The 17,114-nt window shown below is 41.5% G+C and overlaps 1 protein-coding gene across 4 annotated transcripts in view; it reads left to right on the top strand.

The window, feature by feature from the left end:
- The window catches only part of FRMD4B (FERM domain containing 4B), a 324,080-nt gene that overhangs the window by 204,744 nt on the left and 102,222 nt on the right, over nt 1–17,114 (top strand). For all 4 annotated transcript variants that reach the window (XM_059390138.1, XM_059390139.1, XM_059390137.1 and 1 more), the window contains 3 exons: nt 273–338; nt 2,504–2,598; nt 9,200–9,292. In XM_059390138.1, coding sequence (XP_059246121.1) covers nt 273–338; nt 2,504–2,598; nt 9,200–9,292 — 254 coding nt within the window. The remainder of the gene's footprint in view (nt 1–272; nt 339–2,503; nt 2,599–9,199; nt 9,293–17,114) is intronic.

Genomic DNA, 17,114 nt, shown 5'->3' with positions numbered 1-17,114 from the left:
TGTTATGGGCATAATTTTTTCAACATAGTGATTTGTCTTTACTTTTCATTTTTTTCTTCTTTTAAATATAAGAAGAAATTAATTCATCTATTGATGAATTCAAGAGCTAACGCCAAACAGTAAGTCCTATTTAGGATCAAGGCTGTTGAGTAACTCAACTGAAGCCATTTTTAGGCCGAGGACATCACATGTAAACTAAATTATGAATCAAGTTCAAGGGTCTGCTTGCCAGCACCAGCCCTGATGCCACCCTTGCTATCTTGTCTCCACAGATGACAGAAGGCAGGCACTGCCAGGTGCACCTCCTGGATGACCGGAGACTGGAGCTGCTGGTTCAGGTAGGTGTTGATCGCAGAGAGACAGCCTGTACTGGTTCTCTCTGTGAGCCTCATGGCCCGTGGTCAGGCTACTCACTTATTTCTGCCAATGACTGGGGATCATTTGAGGGGCAAAAGAAGAGCTTCAAAGTCAGACAACTTGGTCTACGTGTAAGAGTAGTTATGGTCTGGTGACAGGAATTTGAGACCCTTGGGTTCCAACCTCAGCTCTGACACTCAGTAGCTGTGTGACCCCCAGGAAGTGACGACTTCTCTGAACCTCTTGTTGGTAAGCTGGACGCCATCATGTTTCCCTAAAAAGGTTATTGTGTGCTGCAAATCTGCATGATGCCACCTTCTTGCTACACGACGTTGTCCAAGCTAAATACCCAGTATCATCATCTGTGAACAGAGATGGAGAAGGCTTAGTTTTCCTCATAGTATTATGACTAAAACCAAGGTAAACGTTATATGTGAATGAAATCCTTTTGTAAAATACGTGGAGTATATGAGTGGTGGTATTTTAATTGTTGATCCTTCTCTCTTTATTTACCCCACACTGTGGACCAAGGGCCTTAAAAAATTGTGAAAACCCCCTCTGAGAGTCAAAGCTGTAGCTACAGCTAGAACTCTCTCCTTTGACCAAACCTAAACTCTTCAGAGGCTCCTTTCTCACCCACAATGCTTAGGCTTCAGTTAGAATGAAAATAGTAGTCAATACTGTTTTACCAGAGTAGACCTCTTAATCTAGATTTCTGTCTATTTCTTTCTTCTTCTTCTTCTTCTTTTTTTTTTTAATCATGACCATCTTTCTTCCCCAACAGCAAACATCCAACTCCCAAAACACCATAATGAGCCCTGGGTTGTTTGGCTCTAAGTTCAAAAAAAAAGCCCATGCAGGTGCCGTCCTGTGTATCCCCCTTTTCTTCTGAGTCCCTCCAAATCAGGTCCCCACTCTCACTCTGGATGTTTCCTCTGATTCCAAATCATGCTCCTTGACACCACGTCCAGTGCTTCTCAAAAGCTCATAGATTACATCCTTCTTCTAAATAAGTTCTTAGTAAAGACTGGTGATGATCATCAGTACAATGACTAAAATCACTCCCGCTCTAGAGAGAAATGAAAGGCTCAGGCTTTGGAATCAGAAGGAACTAGGTTCAATTCCCCGCCCTCATTGACCGGAACATCAAGTCAGGTGTTTGTTTTTCTTGACTTTGGTCCCCTCATCTCTAAAATGGCAATAAGAACCCCCTATCTCATAGGCTCCTTGTAAGGATGAAATGAGACAGTAGATAGAAGGAGTTCAGTGCAGTAAATGGGAACCAGGAGTAGCGTAGTAGTTTTATCTGTAACCGCACAACCTTAACAGCATCTTCAGCTAGCCCTCACGAAGCAAAGTTATTCGTACAGTCCAGACGGTGAGGTGTTTTATATTCTTTGACTTGGTCACTAACATCATACTATATAAAAAAGAGTATTTTTCCAAAGTATCATCAAGTTAATAAACATACTATTCCCTAGAGGACAAAATAAGATACTGAACTAAATTGCAAAATACAGGAAAACGATGATCTCATTGAGGTTTCTGTTACAATTTCTTCCCCTTCCCAATCTCTCGGAAAATGTGTAGTTGATTAACATAAATAGCAAAACGAGGCGGGGTGTATTTAAAAACAAACCAGCAGGGGCACCTGGGTTGCTCAGTTGGTTGAGCAGCTGCCTTCGGCTCAGGTCATGATCCCAGAGTCCCGGGATTGAGTCCCGTATCAGGATCCCAACTCCATGGGGAATCTGCTTCTCTCTCTGACCCTCCCCCTTCTCATGCTCTCTCTCTCATTCTCTCTCTCAAATAAATAAATAATATCTTTAAAAAAAAAAAAAAAAACCCAGCAGGGGCACCCGGGTGGCTCAGTCAGTTAAGCATCTGCCTTTAGCTCAGGTCATGATCTCAGGGTCCTGGGATCGAGTTCCACATCGGGCTCCCTGCTCAGTAGGGGAGCCTGCTTCTCCCTCTGCCTGCCACTCCCCCTGCTGTGCGCTCTCTCTCTCTCTCTCTCTCTCTCTGTGTCTGTCAAATAAATAAATAAAATCTTTTTAAAAATTTTTAAAACAAGCAAACAAAACTTCTCCAAACTATTTGGGGCAGAGAAGGGTTGTAGCTTCTGATCATCCTTTTATTTTAACAGCCCAAACTTTTATCAAGAGAATTGTTGGACCTCGTGGCTTCACATTTCAACCTGAAAGAAAAGGAGTACTTTGGAATAACATTTACAGATGACACGTGAGTGTTTTAATCATTTTCATTTGTTTACCTTTCACGGGGATGACCTGCTTCTTGTCATTCACAATTAGCCGGAAAGGGCAGAAATGCTCCAAGAATTAGAATATGTCCTGCTTAGTTATAAAGATTATCTGAGACTTTTCTCCTAGGACTATTGCAAAGGGGGAAGTAAGGGAATACTGATCATTTTTAAACACCAAAATATTATCTTAATATTTTAGAAATCTGTTTTAATGAGTTGCTGTTCTTGGGAGACTATCTGCAGTTTTTATACTGTAGTTATGTATGTGTGGTCTGTATTCACTCATATACTGCAACGAGATTTAATGTTTTGGGTGTTGGTGGCAAGAAAGTTTAAAGGCAAATGTATGGCCCACCTGAAAAATGTGTTTCTACTTTTAATTAAAAATGACCTTTTTTGATCCCGGGGTCCTGGGATCGTGCCCTGCATCAGGCTCTCTGTTCAGCAGGGAGCCTGCTTCTCTTCCTCTCTCTCTCTGCCTGCCTCTCTGCCTACTTGTGATCTCTGTCTATCAAATAAATAAATAAAAATCTTTAAAAAAATAATTTAAAAAAATGTTTTAAATTTTTTGAATGACCTTTTTCACTTCCCCCCATGTCATTTTATGTTACCTCTTTACAATCTTTTTCTTCTTCTACTTATATTTTTTATGCCAACTTGGACAAAGCATATATTTATCAATAATATAAATGCTTTCTGAAATGAAGCATGTGTATAATAATAGACTCATAAGAAGTTAAATCTCCATGTAAAAAAATGTTTGGTCTTACCAGTTCTTTCCTCTGTGTGTGTGTGTATGTATGTGTGTGTATGTGTGTGTTCTGACAGTCCCATTTGCCTAAGTTATTTGCAACCTGATAGATTATCAGAGGAATTTTTCCTCTTTGTGGGGATAATATCCAAAGAGTTCTTCAAATATTAAAATTCAAGCAAATGCATTCCAGACACAAAATATATTGGCCAACTACCCAGCATTCTTTCTGTAACTCTCCCAATGTAAATTTTTTTCAGTTCTTTAATTTAACCAGGCAGAAAATAATTTCAAGATGGGGTTAATTTTTTTTTAACACCTTGCTTCTGATTATTTTCAGCCTGGGTGGGCCACAAGTCTAGCCACACACACACATACACACACACCCTTCCATGGGCTGGGCAAAACCACTTGTCAGGAGACAGAAAAACCTGAAAACTCCGATCCCAGACCCAGGATGCTTCCTGAATCGGAAGTACACTGGACAAAAAAAACACACTTAGACATTGCCCGCCTCACTCTGATGCACAAAATTATCAGTTTACCCAACAACTATTTGAGACCCTATATGATCGGTCCTCTGCTGGAGGAAATAGGAAGCGCAGACATCCATTGACCACATACTCTTAGCTGGAAATACAAGGTTAGTGCATGTAAATTAGTGATTAAATACACACACACACACACACACACACACACACACAGGTTGAAAGTGATTGTACATGCAATAATTGCAAACACTACATGAAGCCCAAAACACATAATGGCTAAGCTATCTGGTTGAAACACTGTGGTTTAGAGAGGTCACGTAGAATAGAGGTGAAAAGCATGAATAGTAATTTATTCATTCAGCAAATATTTCTTGAGTGCCCATGAAATGCCAGGCATCGTTCTAGGTCCTAGAGATTTAGCTGTGCATGACAGAGACAAAGTTCTTGTTTTCACCGAGTTTATATTGCAATGGTATGGTCTAGCAGAACAAGTAAACAAATAGATAAATGAGAAATTACTTGAAATGATAAGTGCATAGAAGAAAATGATCGTGGCTATGATGAAGAAAAGTTGGGAGGGGTGTTAGATAGGATGGACGAGAAAGGCTTCTAGGAGGAGACATTTAATAAGAAGCAAGATCCCGTTCTGCGTACGTAGAGGGAGACATTCCAGACAAAAGCCAGGGCGAAAGCTTTGAGGTGAGACAGAGTTTGACTTTTGTTGTTTTTTTTTTTTTTTTTTAATTTTGTATTTTTGAGAAAGAAAAAAAATCCAAGGGCGCCTGGGTGGCTCAGTGGGTTAAATCATCTGCTTTTGGCTCAGGTCATGATCCCAGGGTCCTGGGATTGAGCCCTGCTTCGGGTTCTCTACTCAGCAGGGAGCCTGCTTCCTCTCTCTCTCTCTCTGTGCCTGCCTCTCTGCCTACTTGTGATCTCTGTCTGTCAAATAAATAAATAAAATCTTTAAAAAAAAAAAAAAAAAAGGAAAAAAATCCAGTATGACTGGAACATAGAGAGTAAGAAAGAAAGTGGTGCCCGTGAAGGGTGAGAGGGAGGCAGGGAGTGGCTATTACAGAATTGTGGTAGCTATGAGATTTTAGGACAGTTACTTAGCATCTCCGCTACTCCAGTGTTCTCTTTGATACATCGGGCATAATAATGGTACCTTCACATAATAAGGACTAGATAAGACACATGTACTAGGATGCTGGGATTGTGTACTGTTAAGTCCGGTAGGGCATGCCCAGTTCATCGGTTAGGCACATGCTGAACGGTAACTGTCATGCTATTGTTGGTACAGTGGTAAGTTCAGCGTCCAGTAGGGACCTAATGGATGACTAGAGTAGAATTCTCCCAAGAGAATAACTACAAATGGACAGGACAGGGCAGACTTTGGGTGGAGGGGAGAGAAATGGGCGATGACATTCTAGGAAAGACTCATTTTGTGGCTCCGTGTGTGAGCATGGAGAGGACTGTGGTGCATTTGCTCAGTGGTGAGGAGCCCGGCCTGAAGGTGGCGCAAGAGGTAAGAGGAACAGGGTCATAGGCGAGCCCTGTGTGTCACATAGATGGGAGAGGCACCCTCCCCCCACCCCCTGCTGTAGGATGTTTGCACAGGAATTACATGATTTATGACTGGTGTTGCAAGTTCCCCAGCCTGCAAGGTTTCATGATGGGCAGGAAAAGGGGGTCCTGGCCACAATGGATGGCTTCTGGGAAAACTCCCAGTTCAGGTGAGCATAACCAAACAGTGCATAAATCAGTCATTCAGCTGTAAGGTCTTCTCTTCAGAAAGAAAAGCTATAATATGAACGACTTTCTTTAATGCCTTGAGCCACGTACCCCCCTCTTCTACTCTGGGATATCTTTCTAAATCCCCTACTGGGAGAAGAATGTCTCACTCAAGTGTCTCCTCCAGCATTCTCGTTTGGCGACAGTGGTTGATGATTGTAGTCTTTCCAAGAAGCCTGGCTCCGTACTCCCCCGTGTACTCCCCTGCAAGTGACAGCACAGTCTATTTTTGAATTACAACCAGTTTGGAAGGTGTCTTCTGGCTATAGCTATGTTTATTTTCAGAAGAAGCAGGAGCTGGACTTTGGGAGGGTGGAGGGGGATTTGGCCATTTCCACCTTTCTGGGGAACAGGTCTGGAAAATTGCTCTGTCTAAGGGTGCCTCCTTGGAATGTCTTGGTCACAAGCCCTAGCTCTTTTTTTTTTTTGTCTGGAAAATATTTTTGGAAAGTATTTTCTTTCAGCACTCACTTTCCCCCGCCTCCATAAAACCACTGAGTAGGATCCCTCCCAGGATGCTGTCTGAATTGAATTTCCAACTTAGATGCCACATCAGCCATCTGCCTTTGGTGAACTTCTCTCAACAGAGTAAGACAAAGCTGAGGGGGACCTTTTGTCAATGAAACTTGCTACTGTCTATGCCTCCATGCACAGGCCAAGAAGAGAAATGGAAAACTGAATTATGCCATTACATAAGAAAAATAGTGATAGTGACCAACAAAAATAAATCCACGGTCCTGTTGAGCGTGGGGTAGAGTTCCTGGAGATTCATTCCACTTGGAAGTACCTCCTGGTGTTGTGTGTGCAGCGGCAGTCTTTCACCTCTAGAGGGCAGTCTTGCCCTCCAGAACCAGCAGCCCTGAGGTTCACCAAAATGGTTCCCATCCCCTTCAACCCACTTCGTTTTTTCTTTAATTCTCTTGTTTTGAAAGACTTTGCTGAATAAGCTTTGCTTATGATGAAATAACAGTTTTCACAACACAATTGTGACTTTTGATCACCATCCCATTTGCTGGGTGTGAGCTGATGTTGGGCTTTTGGACCCATCCAGATACCATTTTTGATACCATTCCAGACCCCCCCCCCAAAAAAAAGCTTGCTTTAGGGTTGAGCTGAGCAGCTTGATAGAGGAGACTGTACAATCAACTGTCTTCTTGAGACATTGATTAGCTCTAGTAAATTTGCTGATGGAAAAACTTGAGAAAAGCAAGTTAGAAGCAAAAGTGCTTTTTAATCTCATGTAGTCTTAAAGACTATAAAACAACACGTTAACCTTATGTATATCTCAGTGGTAGAGTTATGGGTAATTTTCAGTTTTTTGTTCTTCTAATTTACTCTTGTTGGTGAGATTATGGATGCGTTTGTTTTGTTGTTGTTTTTTCTTTGAAGTTATTATTATTATTATTTTAGTAATCTCTACACCCAGTTTGGGGCTCGAGTTCACAACCTCAATATCAGGAGTCACCTGTTCTTGCAACTGAGCCAGCCAGGCATTCCTGAATGGATTTTTAAAACCTAATTCCTAACTTACCCTTTTTAAAAAAATTATTTTTATGGTACATATACATGAATGTCTTTTTATAAAAAACATTTAATATCATGATTGAAGCCAATCCATTTTGATTGCCTCCCCACTCCAAATGTCACAGTTTGCTCTATATCTCTCCAGAACTATAAGAATTTCATCCATTATATAATAGTGTTTTCGGTGTGTGTCTTTGGTTAATATAATTGATTTATGTCATATATGTTATTATACAACTTCTTTCCTTCATTCTTGGACATCATTCCATACAAGTTCATGTAAATATATATTGTGCTCTTATAATAATGCCGTATCTTTCTTATATAAAAGCAAAAAGCACGAGTCCAAATGAGTCTCATTTTCCCTAAGAAACTGTTAAGAACCGATACTATACACTATTTTATGTACTTTAAGACACATATTTGAACATGTCTGAGATTGGGGTATGTCTTTAAATCAGCAATTCTAATCTGGATGAAATACAGTAGAAGAAGAAATACATCCCCTCATATCACTTATATCATCTTATTTATCTTTATAATATTTCTCCAAGGAAATCTAGGGATAATTATCAAAAACCTCATTTTATAACTGCAGAAACAAAGACACACTTTTTCCAGTGTTGAGAATAATAAGTGACAGAGATCAGCCAAATGTTATAAAAGCTGATTCAATCAATATTCCAGTCACCTAATATACCAAAATCCTGTAGTGTAAGTTCTGAGCTCAAATCCTGGCTCTGCCAATTTTTTTGCAAGCTTATTGTAAAATATGGCATTAACACATAAAAACTTCCAGCTCTGTGGGGACAGAGTAACTGTTATTATTATGAGTAACTGTTATTAATGATTATTATTACTATTACTCTTATTATTGTTTATGTTCACTTTTCCTATCTACTTATAATGAATACAGCTTAGAGTTTTCTGAGTTTTTTAAATGATTTATTCAAAGACCAAAAAAGGTTGGAAAGTATCTTGTGGCCCATTATAGGTGTTATTATAATTTGACACCCCACCACCATTTGCATGTTTATAAGCTTTCTATAAGCAAGCAAAATGGAGTCTATGCCTTCTGGGAATATACCGTCCAAAATGGACCAGCTGGTTGAACCGCCTTGGAAAAGTCCTGGAAACAAATCCCAAGCCACAGTATCATCCTTTGGATCCCTCAGAGGTCAAAATTTAGGGAGAATTATTTATATTCATGGACTTGCTGATGCTCTTGAGTAAATAAAAAAATACATGCTCAAATATTAGGAAGTCCATAATATAGAAACAGCACTCCGAGAATATGGAACCCCATGCTTTATAGAAAGCTGTACTGTTGTTCTTTGTGTCTGTCTGATTTTACGAAACCAGGCGTTTTCCCCTTCTTGACTCTCTGCAGTATTTCAGATATCATATTTAATAAGAATTTGAAGATTAATATATTTTCACCTAGTTTTTTACCTCCAGAGGTACCAGGTAGTATCAGTTTCTTGTTTATCCTCTCAGAGATATTTTATTCATATGGGTGTGTGTGTATTTTTACATTTTAAAATGGCTATATGCTGTACTCAGGTTATGTACCGTGCTTTTCCATTTCACATCATGTCTCAGAAATTGTTCAAAGTAAGTTTGTGAAGATACCCTCCATCTTTTGTATGGCTTCCTTGTGTGTCATTGCTCAGTTTAAATTCATGTTCTAAGCAACACCTTGCTGGATATCTGGGGGTCGTTTTGAGCCTTTTTACTGTTACAACCAATGCTCAAGTAAGGGACTTTATACGTGAGCCATTTCTCACATGTGCAGGTTTACCTGGATAAATTCTTGGAAATCAACAGTCTGTCTCAAAGGCGGATGCTTTTGTAACTTTGATAGTAATTGCTAAATTAGCCTCATTACCAGCTGTAACATGTTATACACCTGCCTTCCCTGTATGACAGTAACTCTTTGTTCACAGCTTTGCCAACACTGCGTGTTATTGAACCTTTCTCTGACCTTCTGTTTAATACTTTTTCTTTGCTTTGCCCTCACAGAGGTCAGCAGAACTGGCTACAGTTAGATCACCGAGTTCTTGACCATGATCTGCCAAAGAAGCCAGGCGCTACCGTTTTGCATTTCGCTGTGAGGTATGTATCCATAGAAACATCCAGCATTCCCACCTCCCTTTAAAAAAAAAAAAAATTCTAGAGAATAAAAAAAAAAAAAAAAGAACAGACCTATCAAAACATTATTATGTGAGGAAAATTCTCTACTGTCTTAGTCTGGAGACGAAGTTGCCATAGATACTGTATAGAACTGTTTTCTTTGATGATGAAGGGTAGGATCACCTTCCTTTATGCCTCAAAGTCCTTTGGACCAATTTAAAGCTGGAAAACATAGGTACTTTTTTTTAATAGATAAGGCTGTTTTCAACTCGGAATACTTTTAGGATTTTTATAATTTGAAATATGGCAGACATTTACTGTTACGTAAACGTTATGTATGAATGTTTCCTAGACTGCGGCAAGAATTGAATTTCATACAATTTCATGCTTTAGTTTGAATAGAAGATAAAATGCAAACAAATGCTCATGGAAAGAATTATCTTAACAGTGCAGAAATCTGAATTCAGCTTGCAGGCAGAGAGATTGCTGAGAAGGATGTAAGGAGTCCTTGACTTGTCCCCTGGCTCTGTCTGCTTGGGCAGGTCACTTATCCGTTCCTAGGACGTCCTTACATTCTTTCTCCAGAAATGGATGTGTTCAACTCAATCAGGGATTTCTTAAAGCCAGCCCATGATGGGAATAGTTTTCCACATGAAATATTCACACTCTAAAATAAAGAAAATGTTATAAAAAGTAACACCTGTGTTCCTGTACCTAACTTAAGAAGTAAAACGTTCCCAATTTTGCTGAAAGCCCCTTTCTGTGCCCTGGCAGCTCTCCCCACACTACCTGAATTTGATGATAAATTTCACAGTGAGTTGTTTTCCTTGTCTGAAGCCAAATATGATCAAATAAGTCAAGGGAGTAGATTTCCCAGGAATCTCAATAAGTTTTCAGAAAGCTAGAGCAACCTAAAGAATGTTTCTGTATTCTGAGCTTGTGTTATTTTTTGGATATTGAAATATGCTTTGTTTGAGGTGCCTGGCTAGCTCAGTTGGTAGAGTGTGGAACTCTTGATCTCTGGGTTGTGACATGTTTGACAATTGGAGAGTTTAGTTCAGAGGCACATGCGTTCATAATCTTCATAGCTTACTTAAAAAGAGAAAGGAAGGAAAGGAAAGGAAGAAAGAAAGAGGAAAAGGAAGAAAGATGATTTGTTTTATGACCTAGTAGTGGAAGCTTCTTATTTTTCTTTTGGGGAATTTTTATACTATGATTACCTGGCAAAATCATGCTCATTTACACAAATTTTTTTTTAATATATTATTTATTTCAATCTCAAGTAGGTGGAGAGGCAGGCAGAGAGAGAAAGAGAGGAGGAACCAGGCTCCCCACTGAGCAGAGAGCCCGATGTGGGGCTCGATCCCAGGATCCTGAGATCCTGACCTGAGCCGGAGGCAGAGGTTTAACCCACTGAGCCATCCAGGTGCCCCCCAATTTTTTTTAACTTCATTTCATTTACTTCAGTCTGGTCCATGAAACCCAAAAGTATGGTAATAACCTTTTTTTTAAGCATCTTTTTTTATATGAATGGTGATTGTCAATGGTAGCTGCTCCTAACTCAGGAAATAAAGTATTGGCAATCTCCAATTTGTTTTTGTTTTTGTTTTTGTTTTTTTTCTTTCTGCTTTGATAGTTGGCTTGGAATTTCTTTCATACCACAAGACATGTTTTTGAAACCCAAAAAGGAAGTAGCATAAATGGTGATTTGTCCAGGAGCATAGCTAATGCAGAGAATTGCCCAGAAATCCTAAAGAAAGACAGAGGAGTTTCCTGGAAGGAAAACTTGTGTTCATGGGAATCGGAGGAAAAGGCAAATGTAAACTAACCAGCAGTAAGAAAGAGAGCATATTGGTCAATACGCGAGTCAAAGCATAGAGAAATTTGATCTTGTGTGTGAAAAATGGCTCAACATAGGTCAATGTATTTTCTCACAAAAGATTATAGTTTCACTCTAAACATTTCACGTTATACGAACTTACTCTCCCCCAGCCTTCCTCCCTCCCCACCACCCTGACATCCTCCTCTTCTCAGAGAAAAAGAAGGATGACCCTCGTTGCCTGGTGACAGAATTGTTTTTAGCCTCAAAATTTCTCCTTGTGTCTGTGAAAATCCTTTTTGTTTGCACTTTCAAAATTTAGGGTCCAGTCTCCTATGAAGCACTTAAGCTGTTCCCAGTTATGTATGTTTTAGTGCAGGCTGTGGTTAAGATCCTTGCATTTTCATCTTTGCACACACGTGTTACTTATGTGGCATAAGTAGTCAGCAAGACCCTCAGTCTTTGGAGAATTTAACAATACCATTTATTTAGTCATCCGATTGTGAACTCCTCCGACAGCTGATGTGCGGTCTAGTTTTGGTCTCAAAACACCAGGGGAGAAAACTCCGTCTCCCTTCTATTCAGTCATTCCTTATGGCAGCCCTATCTTCTGGAAGCAGGTTCCTGAGATGCCCAAGCAGCCTGCTGCTTGTTTCCGTGAGTTTCAGCACTTACTTGAGCCTTATCTCTCGAGAGTGGCCCGTAATCGCATGGCGTGACTTTCCCTTAACTTCTTGCGTGTTCAGAACCCTTATCGAGTTCTTAATAATTCACTTAATTTTTCCTCCCAACAGTATAGTGAGATCATAATAGTCTTTGTTATTATTCCAATTAAGTGCTTGTTGTTACTCCAACTTAATTAAAGAGATGATAAAGCAAAAGCCACAGAGAATTAAGTGAGCTGATGGAGGTCATGCAGTGGAATGTCGTTCTTCGGAGGGCCTGGTCAGAGGCGCCCTGTGAAGTCTGGTCCCTCTCAGAGGACCTCTACCCTCTTCTTTTGAGAGAACAGAACCATTGGTGAGACCGACATCCCCATAGATAACATCACTGACCCTCGGAAGTTGCCTCTGTCAGCTATACTTTTAGTCATTGAAGAAGGGAACCCAAGACAGATTTTTGACTCTGTTTGGATACTGGTCCCTCCAGGAGCCTCCAGAAATATACCAACCCTCTTCAGAAATACACCAGCCCTCCCTTTTTATTCTTCTTTTCAGTGGAAGTGTAATTGACACATAATGGTACATAATGTTGTACACATAAGTGTACAACATAGTGATTTGAGAAGTCTATACTGTATCCGGGGCTCACCACAAATATCGCTACCCTCTATCACCACCCATTACTCTACCATTGGCTGTATGCCTCTGCTATACCTTTCATCCCTGTGACTTACTCATTCTGTAACTGGAAGCAGTCACGGAGGTGCAATCACAAAGCAGTGTAAGCACAACGACAAAGGATTCCTGACAGAGGTAGCACATTATAAGGATGTGCCTCGTGGTTATTGTCATTGCAAACAGAAATATTCAAAAGCCAAGGTTGAAGATAAGGTTCTGGAAATTATGGCGTTCTTACAATGAATAATTGGTCACTTTAATAAAAGAGATTAGTGGGTTTTTTTTTTTTTAAGTACATTGCATTTCAGTGATTCCCCACAGAGAGAGGAGGTGCATATCTGAATTATCCTAGGAATCTTTAAACTAGACAATCATATCCCTCCAAGCCCCAGATCCCCCACATTCCTGGCCCAACGTCTGACCCGGTGCACTAGAGATGGAGTAGATGTGTGGTCTTGTTTAAGTTGGTTGTGACAACTAAAAGAGACATCGGGATAGGAAGTGAGTTTACAAAATGCTATAAAAATATAAGAAAATACAATTTTTCAAAAAACTGTAGTGTTTGTGGAAAAGAAAAAAAAACACAGTTTTGCTCTCAAGTAGTTCTCTCTCTATGGAGATGTAGTATTAACCCGGTGGCAGGCACTGGGCTAAATATTTGATGTGCATTGTCTCACTGAGTCCTGAGCTAAACACTGGGGTCCTGCAGATCTGGGATTGGAGAAGGGGGGCAACTTTCTCTTGGTTAATTCCCTCCAGGGCCCAGGAAGCAGCTCAGAAACACAGGCTGCTTCTGCGTGGAAGAAAGAAAACACTGAAGGTGAAGGGCATTCAGCGTTCCCTTGATGAACTTCTGGATTAAACCTTTGTCTTCTCTTTGGTTACAAAAGCTCAATGATATGTGCTAAACACGCATGTGACACCTGGGTATATAGACGCCTCATAATTTATTTATGCACCATATTTCATTTAACCAATTCTCCATTTCCATGTGAGTCCAAACTCCCCCAGGTTGCTGGGGGACTTCTCCAGGCAGGGGGGTTGTTATTTGCTGCTGTAAATTATCTTCTGCAAACACAGGGGCCTCCTCGGTAATGCAGCCCAGATGTGAACATTGGAAAAGCTTGATAGCTAGAAAGCATGCAAGCATTTAAATCAGAGAGCAGGGCCTTGGTGTGACCTCACTGGAAAAGCTCCCATTCCCTCAGGGGAGACAGGGGAGGGCAGGCGGAGGTGGCTCAGGCTGGTACCACCCTGCTCCACACCAAGCCACGTCTTGGAGTCTTTTACTCCCTTCTTCTGAGTCTTTGCTGCTCCCCCAACACCACCTCCCACCACTCCCCTTCTGGTCTTCCCTCTCCTGCCGGTTTTCCTCCTCCTGCTCAAGTCCCCTCTGCTGTGTCCTAGGGACTACTCAGATGTACCCCTAAGGCATATGACACTCAGGGCTGAGAACTCCCTGCATGACTTGGAGAGTTCTAGTACAAATATGGGGGAGGGGAGGGGAAACTGCTGCCTTTTTTCTGCCAAAGCTGTTGCAAACATGGAGCCTTAGAAAAACTTCGAAAGTTCTCTCAGCACCTGGTGGCCTGGTTCTGGAACACTCAGCCTTTAAAAAGAGTTAAACTGAAGGAGGCATCATGACTATAACCTGTAGGTCCCCATCATTCCACTGGACTTTTTTTCTTTTTTTAAGAAAACCAAATATATGGAGTACAACACAACAGGCAAAAACAATCAAACAAAAACTTTGGTGAAAAAAGAGATTTGTTAATATGGAAAAATGCCCCCAATATAGTCAAGCAAACCACAAAACATGTGACATGATTACACTTCCGTGAAATACATGAGTAGGGAGAAAGTCAAAAATGCTTACAGTAGTTAATCTCTGAGTTGAATGATTCTAGGAATGATTGTTTTTGCCTTTTTGTTAATCTCGATATATTTTTTCCTACGATGAACACATTACTTAAGCATTTTTTTTAAATGCAAACAGCAGTTAATTTCTGGGTAGAATGATTATGAGAATGATTTGTTTTTGTCTTTTTGCTTATCTCTCTCCATTTTTTTTCCTACAATGAACTCATTACTTAGACATTTTTTTTCAACGCAAGCGTTAGGATTGATAAAAGGAAGAGAAGTTAGAATGTTTGTGAGGGGCTAGCTGCGAGTTATTTGAAAGCTATCAAAGAGCAGATAACTTAGAATAAGCAGAGGACAGGAAACTTTATCTCTTCAAGGAGGAATGTGATCAAAAGCCCAGAGGAATAACTAATTCCTCCTACTGTGGACCCAGCAGAGGCTCTTTGAGGCAGATGTGTGAGGTCAGCCGGAGCTCTGGGCTACCCACCACAGTCACATCGAAGTGGGCAATATCCTGGAACCTAGAGAAGGTAACTGTTGGCTGCCTTAATATTGACTGTGACCTCCTAAGTGGCGTCACCAATTCTTGACCTTCCAGGCACTTGGTCAGAGGCCACCATCCATAAGGATCCGACATCCTGACTCATACGAGAGATCCAGAAAGACACAGAACCCTTCAAAACTTGAAGCTTGATCCTGATTCCAGTTTTACAGGATTCTATTTCTTAGTGTGCTTTCTGATATCAAACATTATTTGTGGGAATCGGCTCACTCTCCTCTGTAATCTGTCCTCGGGGTGACATCAAAAGGGCAGAAGGAAAGAATGAATAATGTAACGAGTGCAAAAAGCTGAAGCGTGCAGAAGTTAAAGCTTGGCCTTTAGTGCAGGGCAGGTGATTCGTCGCAGGGATGTGGGATGGTCTCAGCGTCCTGGGCATTGGCTACCCAGATGCCAGGACGCCCTCCAAGTCAAGGTGATTCAAGGTGATCCAAAAATGCCTCTCACACTGCCCAGTGCACCCCTACTCTGTCCACTGGGAACTGGTGCTTTAGCTTCTCTCCTGGGTTCAAATCCCAGCTCTGCTCTTTACTGCCCCCTGTGGCTTATTTTCCTCATGTGTAAAATGCACCTTGTTGGAGGATTAAACCTATACGAACATATAATGTAGACCTTAGTAAATGTTAACGATTATTAAGATATAAATTAAGAGACTACCTTAATCACATATGGAATGGGTAAAAAAAAAAAAAAATCCATAACATGATATATGGTCTTCAAATGTGGGAGGTTTGGGACTGTCTGGCTTAGGTCAGACCCATTCACGGTTGCCCTCGGTGGAAGATCTCATCGTTTGTCTTTGTCATTCACGGTGCCCAGCCATCCGCCCCACGCCCCATCTTCCCTTTCCTGCCTCCCTTCTTGCCCTCTTCTCCAAGCCTGTGTCCCTCCTTTGCTCAGGGAGAATGGGAACTGGCTGTTTTGCAGTTTGGAAGGGAAGAAGCACACTTAGATTCTTATGGGTTGCCTGGGGCAGAAGACTTCTTTAGAACCCTTTCGGACAGGTCACAGCAAGGCCCTTACCCCTCCTGGGCTTCTAGCCCATCCCTGGGGAGCTCAGAAAGAGCCACACCGCAGCCGTGAGCAAAAGGGCAGGTTCCTACAGGCTAATCTGGAGGGCCCTCGCTGGTTCTCCTAGAGATGCCTGGAAATTCAGAAGTGAGGGAATGTCTTTTGGCAGGGGAGCACACTGTGGAAGCAAATAGTGCTTTCCTTGGGGAATTCTCTCAGACGTCACCCCTCTCAGAGATGAAAGGAGCATTTGGGACTCCCACGAGCCCTGCATAATGGCTTGGAGAAAGTACAGTATTCTTCAATTACACTGCTGTCTTCAGCACGCATTATAAAGTGAGACGGTGGTGTGGCAGGGTCATTACAAGCAATAAGCAGAGATCTCCCTGCTCCAAATGTGGACTGGGATCTGATAGAAATCTCCTTGGACCTGCGGCTGCGCTGAGTGCCAGAAATTACCTACAATGACTGACCGAAACCCAGAAGGAGGCCCTCACCGGACGCCACTCACAAGCCCAGCATTGTTCAGAATGCAAGGTCATTGAGCAATTCTTGCCCGATTCGCTGTCTTTAACGATATCACTGAGACATAAGGATCGCCCTGGAAAATGAAATAGGCTTAGTTGTGGAGAACAAGTCGTAAATGGTCAGAAGGATTTTTGTTTCACAACATTTTCCCGTTCTGGGTCAAAATAGACACCTTAGGGGGCACATGGGTAGCTCAGTGAGTTAAGCCTCTGCCTTTTGCTCAGGTCATGATCTCAGAGTCCTGGGAATAAGCCCTGCTTCGGGCTCTCTGCTCAGCAGGGAGCCTGCTTCCCACCCCGCGCTCTCTCTCTGCCCGCCTTTCTGCCTACTTGTGATCTCTCTCTGTCAAATAAATAAATAAAACCTTAAATTTAAAAAAAAAAAAAAATGGACACCTGGGGAGCATTTGGTGTCCTTGAGAGAAAGAGCTTAGGAAGGACACATGCTAAAGTTTTAAAAAGCTTCTCAGCTTAGCCAGTGCCTATCATTATGGTCCCATCCACAGACGAAGAAGAATCTAGTAATAATGCCCACCACCCATTGGCTACTGAGTGACATGCCATCCACTCTGTTGAGCACATTTAAAACATCTCATGGCTCTGGGGTGTGGGGCAGGTAAAGCAGGGGAGCACTGAGCAGCTGCACAGCCAGCTCAAGGTCCCAGGATGGGGCTCTCTCCCCAAC

This window comes from Mustela nigripes, chromosome 2 (assembly GCF_022355385.1).
Source record: "Mustela nigripes isolate SB6536 chromosome 2, MUSNIG.SB6536, whole genome shotgun sequence".
In the NCBI taxonomy this organism is placed as follows: Eukaryota; Metazoa; Chordata; class Mammalia; order Carnivora; family Mustelidae; genus Mustela; species Mustela nigripes.
Note: the sequence above shows the minus strand (reverse complement) of the source record. Positions and strands in the feature narration are given on the sequence as shown.